This window comes from Talpa europaea (genome assembly GCF_964194135.1).
Source record: "Talpa europaea genome assembly, chromosome: 3".
Classification (NCBI taxonomy): Eukaryota; Metazoa; Chordata; class Mammalia; order Eulipotyphla; family Talpidae; genus Talpa; species Talpa europaea.
Window position 1 is genome coordinate 49,453,459 of NC_140069.1, and position 18,498 is coordinate 49,471,956.

Here is an 18,498-nt window from a genome sequence, read left to right on the forward strand (position 1 = left end):
GCCGCTTCCCAGCCCTCGGGCAGTGCCTGGTCCCCACGAGGTATCCGGGTCAAACGTCCACTCGGTCCTTGGGGTGGACGCCTCCTTCGGGCTCCGCTCTTGGGAACTCGAAGCCGAACGGCGAGGGCGCGACGCCCGGCCGCGAGTGCGGCTTTGGGGGCGCGGAGTCGGTCAGTGTGCGCGCAGGTGGGCTCCGGCGGAGACCCCGGGAGACATTCGCTCGGGCTTCTGCCCCTCCAACCCGCAAGTCATGGGCAGCCGAGTGCCCGCCATAGAAAGCGGGGGGCCAGCGCTCTAGCCCGGGTCCGGGAGAGGCCTGGAAAGCCGAGTTGAGTGTGCGACCCCCTGGGGACTGGAGGCGCTTCGAACTCCGGCCATTGGCTGCGGTGGGAGGAGACTGGCCGGGGACCTCCTCGGGCCGCGTCCCTTCCCCACCCTCGCCCTCTCTAAACCCCACAGCCCCGCCCCCGCCGCCCTCTTAAACCCGTCTCGGCCCTCCGGGCTCGCCCGTAGCCTACCGGTTGGAGGCCGTGTAGCCCCTCAGGGTCCTGGGGCTCCTGTTCGGCGGCCGCGCTCTGGAAGGTGGGTGCCGGGCCGGGTGCCCCGGGGCCGTCGTGTGCCCCGGCGGTTGGGGAGCGCCCGCAGCAGCCGCAGTTGGTTTGGGTTGGTCATTTTGCCCTCTTGGGGCTTTTATTCCTTAAGTGACTTTCAAGCCCAAGTTGCAGATTCCTGGGGTGTGGAAAGGGCAGGAGCAGAGCGCGTCTTGCCAGCTCGGGAGAATGGCAGATGCCTTCGTAGTGGCTGACCTCGTCTCCTGACCCCTTGTTCTTTAATTTCTGAGTCACGACCCTGCTTAGTTTCCCTATTGGGCTCATTGATCTTGCCCTCAAGACCCTCCGGCCCTGAAAAGGCTTCATCGCTCAGCCCTGGTGAACTTGTGTCCATTAAAACGCCGTCCTTTGGGGCAGGGGCGACAGCAGCGGGGCGGCGGCGCAGAGGTAAGGGAGGCGGGGGGCGGCCGGGTTGACTCTGGTCCTTGTCGGCTCCTGAGAGGCGACCCCAGGCCCCTAACTCCCAGGTGAGGTGACTGGAATTTCCAGAGGGCACATGGGGATGTCGCGGGCGCGGCCTGCGCGGGACAACCGATCGCTGGCTGCGGTGCTTCGAGGGAGACTAAGGTGGCGCCCCTCGCCCCTGCCCTGCCCCAGCCCCCGGCGGCCGGGACTGCCTGGGTCGCAGCCTACTGGCCTCCCTACACCTGTTCCAGGCTCGGGGACTGCGTCTCCTGCTCGCACACCAGCGTCCCTCCCTCGCGCTTGGGGCCCTAGGAGCGCCTGGAGCTGCCGCCTCCCGCAAAGCTCAGTGCGGCGGGTCTTGCGCTCGGCTTTCGGCCCCAGGTTGGGGAAAGAGAGGACCCAGCAGCCCGGATCCACCCTGCGAGAGTTTTGTTGGACGGAAAAGAGGGCGGGAGACGGAGCTTGAAATAGATTTTGCAGGAGCAGGTTTGGGGCTGGATGTGGAGCGGGTGTTGTAAACCCGCTGCGCTTAGCCCAGGTGTGTTTGGAGAGGGTAGGCGCAGCCGACCTTACCGGGAATTTGGAGTCGGGCGGGATTGCAGCAGAGTTTCGTTGGGGGAGGGGGGTTGTGTTTGTTTTTATTGTTGTTTTGTTTGTGGGATAGAGTTCGAGGAATCGAATTGGAAAGTTTACTCCATTTCCTTCGACCTAAAGCTGGCTCGGGAGGGGCAGGTTAGGCAGGGAGGCGTGGGGCCCCGCGGCTGGCGGCGCGTCCCTCTCCAGAGCTCAGTGTCTCTTGCTTTAATGCAGATTCCACGCGCTCAGCAGCCCAGGATGGCCCTGCGGCCGCTAGTTGAGACCGGCCCCCAAGACAAGGTGTACTACCCGCCGGAGAGCTTCCAAAGCAGCCCTCACCACTTCGCAGCTTATTACACGCCTTTCCAGCCCTACGGCCACTACGCGAACGCCCTTATCTCTGCCGAGGAGGATTTCCAACCTTTCCGGCAGCTGGAGGCCGCAGTGTCAGCGTCCCAGACTCTACCCCCCTTTGCCTTCCGGACCGCGCCTCCCTTGCTGAGCCCCAACCAGGCCCTACAGAGGGAGCCGCCCTACGATCTATCCTGGTACAGTAAGCTGCCAACGTGGTACCCAATTCCTCACCTCCCGAGAGAGGTGTCACACTTACTCAACAACAGCCGCGAGTATCCAGGCGCCGGCAATGAAGACTTGGGCCACGTTGGTGGCCGCAGCGACAGTGGCCAATATTGTGGACCCGAAACTTTGTTTCTGCCGCCTCCTGTGAATGCGTCTTTATTATCTGAAGGGCTGAAGTTCTCCCAGTTATTTTCTTGCTCCCCCAGCAGTCTGTCTGAAGAGGCCCCCAAACTTCTGAACCAAGAGGGGAAGCCGTCTCGTCGTTACCACTTCACCCAGGAAGACCTGCAATTAGTCTTGTATGGGGTCATTCCCAGCCTGGAGCACTCAACTCGTCTGCACCATGCGATTTCCGGGCTCTCTGTCCCTGCAGACAGCTCTGGTAAAGGCAGTCTACATACATCACCTAGAGGATGGGTTGCGGGAGTAGACTGGGGAAGGGGCCCTTGTAGGTGGAGTTAAGGCTAACAAGTCTGGGAGAGTGAGAGTGAATGTACATTCCATTAGAGAAAGGGGCCTGGGGAGGCTTTAATTACTTAACTTGCAGACTCCTATGGTTTGTTTTAGCCAGAGCTGAGGATCTGGAGAGAAATGCTGCCTGCAATGGGTATGTCAGCTGGTTTCAGATTCTAGCAGGATGTGCATGGATCTGATTCAGTTCATATTTGGTATCTCAGCTCAGTCTTCTACCTTGACCTTACTCAGTCATTATTACCTGACTCTTAAGTTCCTTAAATTTGCGAAATGGGGTTGATTACATAACCTGGCAAGAGTTGTTCCAAGTTCCAATCGAGAAATTGTATATGAAGAAAAAATATAAAGGAAAGTAGGAAAAATTCTAAAGAATTAATCAAATTTGGGATAATCATTGATTACCTCTAGGAAGTACAGAGGAAAATAATTCATGAAAACATTTCATCATTCTTGTTAATGACAAATAAAATGTTAGCCCTGTCTTTTTCTAGGATCTGATTCTCTTCCCCAAACTCTGGATAAAGACTCTGTTCAACTACCAGAAGGTAGGCTGGCCTCCTTGCTTGTATTTCTTTCCTCAAAAACTGTTTCAGTCAGCGTTTTATGGCTTTCTTGCCTTGGGTTTCCCCTAGGTCTCTGCATCAGGCAGACGAAGTTTGGTGCAGCCCCACATTTTGGTGTGTTCTGCAGCAGTCTCATTGCCAAAGGAATCCAGTTTGGGCCCTTTCAGGGTAAAGTGGTCAACGCCAGTGAAGTCAAAACCTATGGAGACAATTCTCTGATGTGGGAGGTAAGTGTGTTTCTGCTGGTCTGAATGTGGGGAGAGAGCAGGGTAGGGGGAAATCTTGGCTTCTACCTCCCTGGGAGAGGCTTGGCCTGGGAGAAGAGGACAGTTCAGTAATCTGCTATCTTGTGCTGTTTTGCAATATAAAGGAAAGGAAAAGCAGGTGTTCATGCCATGAAATAACACCTCTGCATGAGTTCCAGGGACCTTAAGTCATTTTAGTCTGAAGATTAGTCATGGAATATACATTTGAGGAATTCATGCATTGTGTTATATTTATAGACAAAACTAAATTTTTAAATATAGTGATGCTGAAAATATATCCAAGGAAATAAAAAAATTTAAAAATATTATCATTTGCTAATGAAATTAGCCAACAATTTTTAAAGTCTGATACTCTTGACTATATGTAAGGAACATGCTGGCAGGACTGCATTGACCCTGAATTTCTACTTCTAGGATTATAGTTTAGTAAAGTAACCTGAAAATCAGACTGTGGAAGATGTTAATCACAGGGCTGTTTATAATAACAAAACATTGAAGACAATTGCCAACAACAGAGAAAGCATTGAGAATGGCTCTGTTAATATGCATGATAACTAGGTTGCACCCATGATAACTGGGTGTCTTTACTTGGTGGAATTAACCTCCTTTCTTTTATACTCTGCTTATGAAATCACTGTATGCTTGCTATAGAAATTTGGAAATTAAGAAAGTGATAAAAGGAACATCTATCAAAATATCATCACCTGATATCTTTAAGCTAATCTATTTAGGCGTAATGTTAATAATAACAATATTATATTCAGTAGACTCAAGTATGAAATTTGGATCATACATTTTTAATAGTAAATTTATAGGAGAGGCCAAAAAATATACATCCCAAACTTAATGTCTTATTTCATTTAGATCTTTGAAGATGGTCATCTGAGCCACTTTATAGATGGAAAAGGAAGTTCTGGGAACTGGATGTCCTATGTCAATTGTGCCCGTTTTCCTAAGGAACAGAACCTAGTGGCGGTGCAATGTCAAGGGCAGATATTTTATGAGAGCTGCAAGGAGATCTACCAGAACCAAGAACTCCTTGTGTGGTATGGAGACTGCTATGAGAAGTTTTTGGATATTCCTGTGAGCCTTCACCTCTCAGAGCTGGGAAAACAGGTGCCTGGGCTATCTGAAGGTGAGTGCACACCTTTGCCTCACTTGGTGAGAACTTCCTAGTGGAAGGACTGGGCTTTTCCCCCAAACCAACAGCCTCCTACAGGTTTTCCTGCAGCTTCTCTGCTTACTTGAGGGACTTCTCTCTCCGGAGGACTAATGCAGGATACTAAACAAAGGGTGTCTCTATCTGGGGGGCATTACCCAGCTGGAGGAAAACAGCCTCATTTAAAACTGCGGAACCTTCTTTTATTCACAAGGGTATTTTTCTTTTGTTCTTGCCCTGCCATCCTCTCCCTTCCCTCCCCATACCAAGAATAAATAAAAGAGAAATAAATGGATGCAACCTATGCCTTAGGTGAGCCAGTTTCTAACTCATCTGTGCTCAGGCTTACACACTTGATGAAGTCAAAACTGGAGATCATTGTTTTCCAAATGATGGTTTGCAGTATCTTAATGGGGTCGGAAATCAATTCAGTGGTCAAAACCAGCATTAAAAGAAAAAACAGACTGTAAGAATAAAATAAAATAGAAAATATTGAGTGAATCTCACTTAAGTAAGAGGAAGCATTATTTGAAATTTTTGTTTCAAATGGGTATGTGTCTGTATGCTGGCTCTCAAATATAAGATGTTTTTCTTAATATGGGCCTCAGTTGTGTTTAAGAAGCATCATGTCACATTCTGGTTCTCAAATTTTAATGTGGGTGTGAATATCTGGGGTTTGGGGAAGATGCAGTTTCTCATTCAGAGTTGAGACCCTAGATAGTGCATTTCTATGAAGCTTCCAGGGGGTGGTGATGCTACTGGACTCTGGGCACCAATTAATGACTAAAGAATTAAAGGACTATCATCCCACTCTCTAGGGGTGAACTTCTGGAATTTGCTTTTTTTTTTTTAAGATTTATTTATTTATGCATACAAAAACTGGGGTGCAGGCTAGAGATAGGGGGGTTGGGGGGGTGAGAGGATCCACCAGAGACAGAGGGGGGAGCAGAACAGGCAGACTGGCTGAAACACACTGCTGAGGGGAACAGCGGGCGAGTTGGGAGAGGTCTGCTGTGCCATGTGGCTGGAGATCAAACTCATGCTGCAGAGGCTGCAGACAGCTTCATAGTTCTGTCCTTAACCCCTTGAGCTACCAGGGAGGCCCTGGAATTTGCTTTTTAAGTAAGCTCTATAAGAGGTTTTTGTAAACGGAAGAGCTTGGGAACTACTAGATGGGAGAAGATGTTCTAATATGTGAAATCACATAGAAGGACCACATTATTGTGTTATAAGTGTAATAAGTAACAGGTAAAAGAAAGTGGGAATTGCATTCTCCACACACAATAGTGATTGCCTTGCAAGCATGTCTCCATGCTAGAACTGAGACCCTTCAAGTGCAGGATATAACCCTAAACATTATAATATCCCCGGCTTCTGGATTGTATTTAATGAAGGAGGAAGACATTATGACTGAACTAGGGAAAAGTTGCTTTAAGGTTAAAATGAAATAAAGGATGTGTTAAGCAGGGGAAGGAAAGCTTTGGAGATAGTGAAGTGAAAGGCAAGTACTATTTCACCAAGGGTTAGGTGGTGTGGTCTGAACTCTGGGTGGTGAGCTGTTTTCCTTCTACCCTAATGTGCATGGTGTGGGGATGGGGCTCGTGTTAGGTGTGTGTGTGGGGAGGGGGGTGATATGGGGAAACTCTCTACAGAGTCTGTAGACCTAACAGTTATCTAATACTTAGCACCAAGTCAAATAAGTCTTTTTGGTCACTTTAAAAATATATACCAATCATTGTTAAGAAATGAAAAAGGATTTGAGAAAAATAAATACTTGATAACATAAAATATAATCAGTTACACTTTTGAAAAATTATTTAATGTTATGTATCAAATTATTAAAATGTTCATAACCTTTGATATCTCAGCAAGACTCTTCTGGAAAATTATCTTTGGGAAATTGTCCAAGGGGAAAAAAATCAAACAACCTAAATATCCCAACTTATTCATTAAAACAAATACAAACAAGTAAATGATGATGAGTAACATGAATTAACATGCAGGCATCAGAGATCGCAATTGTATAACAAGCAACAAAGATGCAAACTTTTGAATTTCCTGTGCTCCTATCCTGAACCAAATTACATAGGATGCACAGGATGCTGTTAAGATGATCTAATTTTTTGACTATGTATGGAAAGAAACTTATGAACAATTTACTTTGTTGGGCAGAATTGTGGATGAATTCATTTGTTTTCTGTTAACAGGAATGTTTTGGATAGGATTAAAAAAAGAAAGAAAAAATCAAAATTCCTCTGTTCTCTCAAAAGAATTGCTCTTTGCAGACTTTTTTCCAGGGCTGGTGGGTTCTTCCCCTTTAAGGTCTTGAATGGGAGGGAAGGGTCTGGGCCCTATGTAGGCGGGTTATTTGAGTATGCCAGGCTGCGGAGTGTGTGTTTTGGGAGTTGGAGGTGTGGAATGTGACGACAACTCTAAATCGTTTGCAAATTCTGTCTGAACTGTGTGGTGAGGCAGAAAGCATCCTGATATTGGGAAACCCCTTGGATAAAGAGTATTTGATGAAGGGGACTGGGGGGGGGGTATGTTGGCGCTGGGAGGAAGAAGGAGAGGGGATAGGATAAAATTAGTTAAGATAAATATCCAAGCACCTGTAGGCAGCTGAGGAGGCTGAAACCTGATTAGTAAAGGCGGTATGCCACTCGTAAGTGGTTGTTAGACAAACTATTGAAACTTACTCTTAATTCTGGTTTGCTATAGTGCTTTCAATTGTAAAGATCTTGGACCCTGTCTTGTAGACTCTTCCCCACCGCGGGAAGCAGGAAGGTTAGGTATGTCTGACCAATGAAAATTCTAGCTCTGAGTAAAAACCATCCCAGCGGGAGTATTCTGAGAGTATTAGCACCTCAATGAAAGTGATAGACTTTGCTGGGCAATGGATAATCCTGGGGTTGGTGGTTACCTTCCTGGTTATTTACTTAATGAATGGTTTATTTCCTTAGTCACCTGTTAAACGTGCCTTGTCTTAGTTGTTAACTAACAAAATTCCTGATGCTTAGCCTCCCTGCTGTCCTGATGCAGAAAAGATTTCCATCTACAGACTTTCAGATATTCGCCTTGGCTCTTCTCTCCCTCCCTGGGGCAGACAATGATTCTCAGTGATGCATTCACAGTCAAAGCCACTTTATCCGCAGGAATCCAGAGTGTCCACAGCAGGGATGCTTTTGTAGGTGGCCCATCTTCTCCCCTGCCCCCAACACATAGACACCCCTGAATTTGAGACCTTCTTTGCTAGAGTCGGTAGCACCCTCTCTAACCTCAGTTCTCCCCCTCCCACTTCCATTGATTAAAAGTAGGTTTACCTTTCTCACTCATGTTGGTAAGACCTCAGTAAGTGTTGGAATTAAATTGTTAAAACACTATATATTAAAGAAGGCAAAAAATTGTCATTCATATTCTATCCATGAAAATTCTACCTCTGGAATTGTCCCCAAAAGTTCAGAGATGTGGGCCCTAAGCTGAAAGAGTGCGTAAGACCTCATAGGTCTTAGGGGTCAAACAGAACCACACTTGTGAGGCCTGAGAAGGAAGTTGTGGGTGTCCCTCATTGTCCTGGGGAACTGCTTGAACTTGTAGCTCAAACTAATCAGAAAGGGACAAAGAGATGCATTTGTATAATCTTGTTAATAAGTACCATTCTGGGGTGTATTCAAGAACTATAGGATTAAACTGTTTTTTAGTTATTTTTTTAAGATTTATTTATTTATACATACAAGAGCTGAGGTACAGTCCAGAGATGCAGGGGGTGAGAGGATTCACAGAGACAGACTGGGGAACAGAAAAGGCAGACCAACTGAAATACACAGCTGAGGGGAGCAGCGGGCGAGACAGGAGAGTTCTGCTGTGCCATGTGGGTTGTTCCCTGGCTGGCTGGGGATCGAACTCGTGCGCAGGGGCTGCGGATTGCCTCACAGTGCAGTACTCAACCCCTTGCACTAGTAGGGAGGTCCTAAACTGTTTTATAAGATTTCTTTATGCATACAAGAACTGGGGTATAGGCCAGAGGTGTGGGGGTTGAGAGGATTCACCAGAGACAGAGTGGGGAGCAGAACAGGTGGATGTACTGAGAAACATTGCTGAGAAGAACAGAGGGTGAGAGAGGACAGGTCTGCTGTCCCATGTGGGTTAGCTCCCTGGCCTGCTGGGGATCTAACTCATGCCGAATTTAGCACTGACTTTAACCCCTGTGCCACCAGGGAGGCCTGAATTAAGATGCTCATAAATTAGGTTTTCTTCGGGAGGTGAAGAAAACCTGTACATTAAAATGTTGAAGGGACATAGGAATATGTAGATTTTGAATCCTAAATTGAACTAAAATAATTCAGTGCATATTATGTGTATATATGTACATGTACTTTGCATTTTTATCAAGGAGTGAGGTGATGGTTTAGCTATGAATGGCAGTATGGTTAAACTTAAGTCAGTATCTTTTTTTTTTTTAAGATTGATTGATTTATGCATACAAGAGCTGGGGTATAGGCCAGAGGTGGGAGGATTCACCAGAGACAGTGGGGAACAGAACAGGTAGATTGACGGAAGTACGCTGCTGAGGGGAGCAGCGGGCGAGACAGGAGAGGTCTGCTGCACCATGTGGGTAGCTCTCTGGCAGGCCAGGGGATTCAGTTCGTGCTGCAGAGGCTGCGGACATTTTCATAGGTTGTGTCTTAACCCCTTGCGCCACAAGGGAGGCCCAAGTCAGTATCTTTTAAAGATTATGGATTGAGGTGTTTATGAACCAAATGATAAATTAGTATTGAAATCTATTATAGAGGGAAATGATAGAAATAAAAACAATTGGCTACAACTTGGTCTCTGTCAAAGGTTGGTGTTGGGCACATGCACATGAAGGTTTTTTTCTATTTTGACTTTGATATGTTTTAACTTTTCTATAATAAGCAGTTTTTGTTTGTTTAAATCTTGTTGGAAGTAAGGATGAGAGAAGGTAGCTGACCAAGTCCCTCGTGTTTTCCCTCTCTTTGGCAGAATCTGCAGAAGGTTACAGATGTGAAAGATGTGGAAAAGTATTTACCTACAAATATTACAGAGATAAGCATCTCAAGTACACCCCCTGTGTGGACATGGGTGATAGGAAATTTCCCTGCTCGCTCTGTAAACGATCATTTGAGAAGCGTGACCGGCTCAGAATCCATATTCTTCATGTACATGAGAAGCACAGGCCTCACAAGGTAAGAGCCAGGGTAGGAATGACCCCTGTCTACCCTCACACTCTGCTTTCACACTCCTTCTCCAAGCCCCTGAACATACATTGATGGCCTTTTAGGTGCTAAGTGCTGGGATCTAATGCCTGGTAAGATAGCTCTAAAGGAGGTGGCAGTGCTGTGGAAGGGCAGGCGTGAACTAAAACAGCACCAGTGCTGAGTGTAAGGTGGCTGTGTAGAATAGAGACGAACATGGAGAATGAGAGTCCCCTTCTCTCTGGACCCTTGGATAATGAAAGGCCTCATAGAAGAGGTGACCTTGAGCCAAATCTAGGAGGACAATGGGGTATCTGATTTATTATATCAGCAGGATGATTGAGGAGTCAAGGGAGAGTGTTGAGATATTCCCGGCAGGAAAGAGGTTGGCGTTTGGTTTTAGGTAACTGCATCTTGTCCATAACCTGTGCAGGCTTATTGATAGTTATGACCATGATCCAAAGAATGGAAGATCTCTATGGTACACTGAGGATTTGGTAAGGGAGAAAGGCAATAATGGCATGAAGGGAATATTTTTCACCATTCTGGATATCTAGTGGCTTTGCCAGACTTTGTGCAAAAAAGTACAAACTACCATTGGACTTACAGAACTTGGGTCAGACAGGCATGGGTTTGCCTCCGGGCCCTGTAGGTCCAACCAATGATGCTGCAACTTTGAGCTACTCTAGCTCCAGATTTCCTCATTTGATTTTTTTTATAAAGATTTATTTATTTATGCATACAAGAGCTGAGGTACAGGCCAGAGGAGGGTGAGCGGACCTACAAGAGACAGAGTGGGGAACAGAACAGGCAGATTGACTGAAATACACTGCTGATGGGAGCAGCAGGCGAGTCAGGAGAGGTCTGCTGTGCCATGTGGGTAGCTCCCTGGCCGGGGAACAAACTCGTGCTGCAGCAGCTGCTGATAGCTTTATAGGTTGCATCTTAACCCCTTGTGCCACCAGAGAGGTTCCTGGTTTCCTCATTTGAAAATTAAGTCATCATCAAAGAATTGTTCCTATCTCTCCTCTCCCGGTCACAGCTAAACTTCTAAAAAAGTCATATTTAGTAACGATATCCTGTAAACATTGAGTCTTTTTAAAAACTAGCACATTGATTTTATAATTCTAAGAACATTTAAATATTAAGACTGAAATTATTTCTTATCTCTCAGACTGGCAAAAAGTCAAAAGTTGTACTATCTAATATTCTGATAGTAGTGATTTAGAGACTGCGTGTTAAATATCAATTGATTATAAGAATTATTGAATCAGTTGTATAAATCATGGTGTATTAAGCAAAAATAAGTGTCAGAATGTGTATAGCATGATGCCATTAAACTACCTTATTATAAAAGCTACGTAAATGAAAGAACCATCCAAAAAGAACACATTGTATTGCTAATTCTGATTCTGGGAGTCTGTGAATGAAGCCAACAGTGATTTTTACCTTTACTTGGCAAACTTTAATTTTAATTTTTTAATATAGCGAAATAGAAATAATGCATACTTGGAGGAAAAAATAAAATAAAAGCTACCTGATATTCAATAACCCAAAGTTAAGACATTTTAAGTATAATTTTCTTTCTACACATGCATTTTTTTTAAAAGATTTTTTATTTATTTATACAAGAACCGGGGTATAGCCAGATGCGCGGGAGGGCAAGAGGATTCACCAGAAACAGAGCGGGAACAGAACAGGCAGACTGACTGAAATACACTGCTGAGAGGAACAGCAGGCAAGACAGAAGAGGTCTGCTGCGCCATGTGGGTATCTCCCCGGCTGGCCGGGATTGAACCTGAGCTGTGGAGGCTGCGGACAGCTTTACAGCACTGTGTTCAACCGCCTGCGCCACCAGGGAGGCCCCATGAAGGTATTTTTAATATGCTTTGGGTCATACTGAATTTTATGAGGCTACTTTTCTGACTTCACATTACACCAAGACCTAATTTGTAGGGCCTCCCCTGATGGCGCAGTGGTTGAGTGCTGGGCCGCGAAGCTGCCCGCAGCGTCTGCAGTGCCAGTTAGATCCCTGGCCACTGGCGAGGGTCCCACATGGTGCAACAGACCTCTCCTGCTGTGCCCGCTGCTCCCCTCAGCAGTGTATTTCATCATTCTGTCTGTTCTGTTCCCCGCTCTGGCTCTGGTGAATCCTCTCACCCTCCCCCGCTTCTGACTGTACCCAGTGCTTGTATAAATAAATAAATAAATCTTCAAAAAAAAAAAGATTTAAAAAAAAAAAAAGACCTAATTTGTAAACATAAAAGTGACTAATGTCAGTACTTCAGATGAATGTGCCATAATTTATTTAACCAATCCCATTTTGTGTATTTTTACAACATTTCTACAGTGAACAAAATTATGTAGAATTCATGTTTTCTTTTCTAGAAGTAAAAAAGATGGGTCAAAATATGTGTACAGCTTTTAAGGTTCTCAAATTAAGGTGTCAAATGCTTTCCAGGGAAGGTGTCAGTCTTTAGTCCAGCCAACTGGGCTTGAGTAAAATAAGTTGCACCAGGTCTCCCATAATAATCTTCTTTTAGGGTGCCATTTTGATAAATGAGAAATTATATCCCCTTTGAATTTGCATCTATATTATTAATGAGGTTTAAATTTTAAAATACATTTTATTAATAGCTTATTTACCCCGTGGTTTGTCCTTGCAGAATATGTATATTGCTACATGCTTTTGTAATATTTTTTATCAACTCTAGGATTTGGAGATTTTTCACACTTTTATTTCTGAACTTGGAGAGTTCAACTAGCGATGACATGTCATATTTTAAATTGGTAGCATTTTTTTTCTAGCACATAAAGTAATGGAGGATCTTACAATTGATGACATACGGCATTTAGGATTACTTGTCAAACTTTCTGGCAGAGATGACAGGGTGTTAAAAATAGATGCTTTGGGATCAGTGTTTGCTTTGTTTTTGATTAAAGATGAATGTTATGTCAAGAGATTTCTACTAGCATGTTGGATCACTCATGGGCTTCAACACTGAGGACAATGGTCTTAGGTTAGGGTTTGAGGAGAGAAGCTATAGATGGTACTATGGTCTTTGGAATTGGCACTGTGGCCCAGGAGGTCAGTAGATGACAAGACCTATCAGGAAGGACTGGAAACTGATAATTGTGAAGTGATGATGGGGACCTGGTTTTCTGGTAGAGTGCAGGAATAATCATTTTAAACTGGCAATAGAAAAGGATAAGTCCTGTCATACTCCAACGCTCCTCTTCAGTTATCTTGTATTTGCAAACTCTCCGGAGTGTCTCATCCTTTATTTATCATGACTATAAATACCATTTCACAATGGTTCCAAGTCTCTAGCCAAGAATTCTGTGCTGCGCTCCAGGGATGTAGGTGGTTGTTCTCTGAACATCTCACCATGAATTTCCCATGACTCGTTATCTTCATTATGTTTAGGGAATTAAGATTTTTTTTCTTTCCTTGTTTTTACTGCTTAACATTTGTAATTCTCATTTCATTTTTTTATATCATATACTTTCATTTGAATACTTTTAAGATGATAAAGTATATTTAATTTCTGTATAAGTCTAAAAGAAAACAGTTCACTCAACAGAAGAAAAGGAACTAAAGTGAGGGCCTTCCCTGGTGGTGCAAGGATTGTCTCAGTGCTATCAAGCTATCGCCAGCCACTGCGGCATGAGTTTGTTACTGGCTAACCCACATGGAGCTAACCCACATGGCGCAGAAGACCTCTCCTGTCTTGCCCGCTACTCCCCTCAGCAGTGTATTTCATTAGATTCGCCTGTTATGCTCCCCACTCTGTCTCTGGGGAATCCTCTCCCTCCCCACACCTCTGGCCTACACCTCAGTTCTTCTATGCATAAATAAATAAAAAAAATTTTTTTTTTAAAAAGAAAAGAAACTCAAGTGAAACAAACATGCAGAACTTCAGAACAATTACTTTTAGTAAGAACAATCTATCATCTATTGAAAGAGAAAAATGTTACTGATTTACAGAAATGTCATTAGATGCTGGGTATACAACAAACAATGGAAAAAACCCTGTATCACTACCCTCCAAAAGCATTTAAAACCTAAATACTTTTCTTTTTAAATTTTTGCATAAAAGAACTGGGGTTTAGGAGGTGGTGGTGTGAGAGGATTCATCAGAGACAGAGTGGGGAGCAGAACAGGCAGATTCACTGAAATACACTGTGAAAAGGGCAGCAGTTGAGACAAGAGTTCTGCTGCACCATATGTGTGTTAGTTCCCTGTCTGGGGGTCGAACTCAGGCCTTCAAGGTGATATTGCTGAGACTTAGCCCCTAGGTCAGCAGGGAAACCCTTTTTTTAACACAAAATAAAAGTGTTAGAAGAAATCCCCATGATTCATAACAATGAGTAATAAGAATAGTTCATAAATGGGTTCAGAATGTCAGTCCTCCCCAACATTCTGGAATACCTGACCAATGGAGACAGCTATTTTTCATAAAGAATTGTCTCTTAAGCACCATCAATTAATCAACTTTATGGAAGACTTTCTTCTCATAAGTTTTTGTTTTTCTAGGATTTTTAATTGTGAGAGATAAATGTTTTTTTCTTAATTCTCCAACTTGTATAATGCATTTACGTTCTTTGGAAACATTCTTGGAATTTATTCTGAACAGGTGGGTTGTTTTCTGGGCCTATGACCTGTCATGTTTGGATCATTTTCCTTGCTTTTCTGAATTAGTTCCACTGATTCTTCCATCCCACACTTTCTCTTTCATGATTTCTTTTTGTTATTAGTTTGTCATATCTTCAGGTAATCATTTTTAAGCATCCATAGTGAAAATTTTTCTAAGTCCTTCTTGGAGAATATTTTCACTTTGAAAATATTTCACTTTGATAGTTTGGCTGGATACAGAATTTTAGAAATATTTTTCCTCAGAAATTTCAAGGCATCTCTCAGTTTTCTTCTATCATTTGTTGTCAGTCTGACTCAGTTCTTTGTAAATAGCCAGTTTTTTTGTGGAAATAGTTTATCTTTGGAATTCTGAAATTATAGCAGAATGTGTTAAAATGGATGTCTTTTCCTCTTGGACTATAATCAACAGATTACAGGCAGTCTTTCCATATGAAGTTACAAGTCCTGAGCTCAAAGGTATTTTCTTGTTCTTTCTTTGGTTGTTATCTTCTAGATCTTTGTTCTTTCCTGAAACTCCTTTCAGCCAGAGATCAGGTTGGCTTTATCCTTATGTTTAACTATTATTTTTTGTTTTTTAACATTCTCAGATTGTGCCAGTTCTATTCCTCAGATCATCTATCTAGTCTTTAGCAATTGACTTATACACTCCTATTCTGTACTTTTTTGGTTCATGCTTGTTTTTAATTTCCAGAAATTTTAATTAATCTATTCTCTTTGCATATTTAGCTTAAACATCTGATTCTTTTTCATTTTTCAAAGACTTATGCATACAAGAACTGGGTTACAGGCCTGAGGTGCGGGGAATGAAAGGATCCACCAGAGACAGAGTGAGAACAGAACAGGCAGATTGACTGAAATACACTGCTGAGGGGAGCAGCAGGTAAGACAGGAGAGGTCATCTGCACCATGTGGGTTAGCTCCCTGGCCAGCTAGGAATCGAACTCGGTGCTGTGCTATAGTGCTTGCAGATAGCTTCGTAGTGCTGCAACTTAACCCCTCGCACCACCAGGGAGGCCCAAACATCTGATTATTTTTGCTTCAGTAGCAATAATACATAAACTTACTATTTTAAAATTTCAAATTGTACATTAAATCTAGAGAAGGGACCTCCCTGGTCATGCAAAGGGTTAAATCTCAGAACTAAGAAGCAATGGGCAGCAACTATAGCATGAATTCAATCCCCAGCCAGGGAGCTGACCCACATGGCACAGCAGACCTCTCTTGTCTTGCCTGCTGCTCCCCTCAGCAGTGTATTTCAGTCAATCTGCCTTTTCTCCCCACTCTGTCTCTGGTGAATACTCTTACACCCACCCCCCACACACAGCTCTGCCTATACCCCAGCTCTTGTATGCATAAATAAATAAATATTTAAAAAGAATGAATCTAGAGAAGACTTAATCCACCCAGAATCTCACAATCTGAAAATATACTCCTCTCTGTGCATGTATACACACCGGGGGTGCCAGGGCATGGCAGCACAGTAGTTTCCTTTACCTGGCTTAGAATTCCTAAGATGATTTGACCAGAATCAAGAATCCAGAGAGATGAGATGAACAGCAAGTGGCTGTACCATGTGTTCTCACATCATTTGTCACCTGTGTCACTATTTTAGTCCATATATTCCTTACCACATCCACTCCATTTTTTATCTTCTTATCTCTAGCAGAGTGTTGACTACATAGTAAGTACTCAGTAAATTCCTGTTGAAGTAATTATGCAATGTTTGCAATTTACTCACAACCCTGTAAGGAAGACAGATCCTGCATTTTGCTCATGAGAAGAATTTGGAAACAGATTCCAAGTTTAATTGAATTGCACTGGTCACATAGTTACTTGTTGGGATCAGGACTTACTCAGAACTCTATTAAACACCATCATCTTGTTCAATTCCTACATTTCACATGAGAAGCAACTTGATACCTAAAGATGTTGGAAAAATTACCTAACATGACAGTATTGGGCAGGCTCTGCACTAGAAGCCGTGGCTACACTGCTGGGTTCTTTAATGTTCCAGGATATCTTTCTACATTCCCAAGTAGACCCTAAGTCTGGGTTTTTCCTACAAAAATACACAGAATAAACACAATAGTTCTCTCATCCTGGGTAAACACAATGGTGAAATAAACTTGTTAAGGGAAAATGTGATTTCAGCCATATTTTTCTTTCTCGACTTAGTGTTCGACATGTGGGAAATGTTTCTCTCAATCTTCCAGTCTAAACAAGCACATGAGAGTCCACTCTGGAGACAGACCCTACCAGTGTGTGTATTGTACAAAGGTAAATGGAGCCTTCTGCTAAAGGATCTGCCTTAATTGAGCCTTGCTTGGGTGTACATGGATAAGAATTTGAAGCATAAAATCTGGCTTATAACAAGTTCTTGGTAAATTAGTTCAGTCCCCATTTCCACCTCCAAATATCTCCAAGTTTGTTTAAGATATAACCTTCTATCAATGATATTTAAGGCATGTGTAATGAAATACACCCCCCCCATTTATAGGAACCCCATGATTACAGGTGTAACTGTAGTATTTAATAGCATGGGCTCTTAAATGCTACAGTAAGAGGGGTCCTTAGAGTGAAATGTTCTCTATCTTATCTATTTCATAATCTTGGTTGTGATACTGTATTACAGTTTTGTAAGGTGTGTCCATTGGGGGAAACTGCGTAAAGGGGATACAGAATCTATTGCTATAACTGCATGTCAATCTACAATTATTTAAAAATTTAAATTTAGAAAAGAAGGGATCAATAAGGTGTTGTTTTATCTAATTGGCTGATAATGGCTAGTCCTTTTGTAGTTTATCTTAGAGTGTGGCCATAGGTCTGCTTACATTGGAATTGCTTGTTTAAATGAAGGTTGGTGAGTCTCATGTCAAACTTAGTGAGTATACTCATGGGGATACGGTTGGTGGTCTGCATCTTTAACTAGACCCCCAGGTGATCTTAGCCTCTGAAGAACCACTGTTCTAATAATAACAAGTGCTACTCAAAACCAGCAGAGTGACAATCAATTGTGTCCTTCTACATTAAGGCTACTACTGTTGACCAAGAGCTCTAGATAGCTTTTGGTTTATCAATCAGAAAATTGAGAATCAGTGACAATAAAATTAACTCCTTTGTTTAATTTTTGTCCAACTAATGGATATTCACTTTTTCTGCTTTCCATTCTCTGCAGAAGTTTACTGCCTCCAGCATACTCCGCACACATATCAGGCAGCACTCCGGAGAGAAGCCCTTCAAATGCAAGTACTGTGGTAAATCTTTTGCATCTCACGCTGCCCATGACAGCCATGTACGACGCTCACACAAGGAGGATGAGGGCTGCTCCTGCAGCATCTGTGGAAAAACGCTCCCAGATCAAGAAGCATTCTTCTCCCACATGAAGTTTCATGAAGACTACTAACCCTCAGGAGGGAGTTCAGGGACATTGTGAAAACTAAGGACTTTATTTTTCTTGGTTATGGGTGTATTGTATAAACAAATGATAATATATTGAGACAAAAAAACAACCAAAACAGAAAAATAGAAGTAACCTGTTAGCTGAGTTTGTCAGATTTATTAACTGATCTGAGCAGCTTTTACAGAAACATTTTTCATAATTTTCAATAAGGATGGTACTTGGGTGAATTTAATAGAAATTGTGAAAGCTGGATATTAGTAGTACTTAGGGATATGTAAAACTTAACATAAACCCTGAGAGACACTGCATTTTATTTCAGGGGCTGGGAGTAGAGTCTCTAATTTTGTGATGAAAAGGGAGGCCTTTTCTCTACTATTTTCTTTGGGCCCCCAATTACAATATGTGGCCATCACCTATTATATTTGTTCATAGAATAAATTTTTTAAGAACTCATTCAAGTCAGAACTTCATTGGTATTATAACTAAGTATGCAGGCACAAATTAATTTCTCAGGGTTATTAGGATTCATTTCTAACCCTTAACTCCCACCTTTCCCCATCACATGATGAATGTATGTTCATAATTTGCTTAACAC

General features: G+C 43.1%; 1 protein-coding gene across 1 annotated transcript; it reads left to right on the forward strand.

Annotated features, from left to right (window-relative positions):
* Positions 1 to 1,850: 1,850 nt before the first annotated feature.
* Positions 1,851 to 17,906, forward strand: PRDM14 (PR/SET domain 14; the record flags this gene model as incomplete). The annotated part of the gene is made up of 7 exons (XM_084230554.1): positions 1,851 to 2,553; positions 3,137 to 3,190; positions 3,278 to 3,435; positions 4,339 to 4,609; positions 9,635 to 9,837; positions 16,679 to 16,780; positions 17,679 to 17,906. 7 exons carry the CDS (start codon positions 1,851 to 1,853, stop codon positions 17,904 to 17,906), a joined length of 1,719 nt encoding a protein of 572 aa, XP_084086680.1.
* Positions 17,907 to 18,498: the final 592 nt, after the last annotated feature.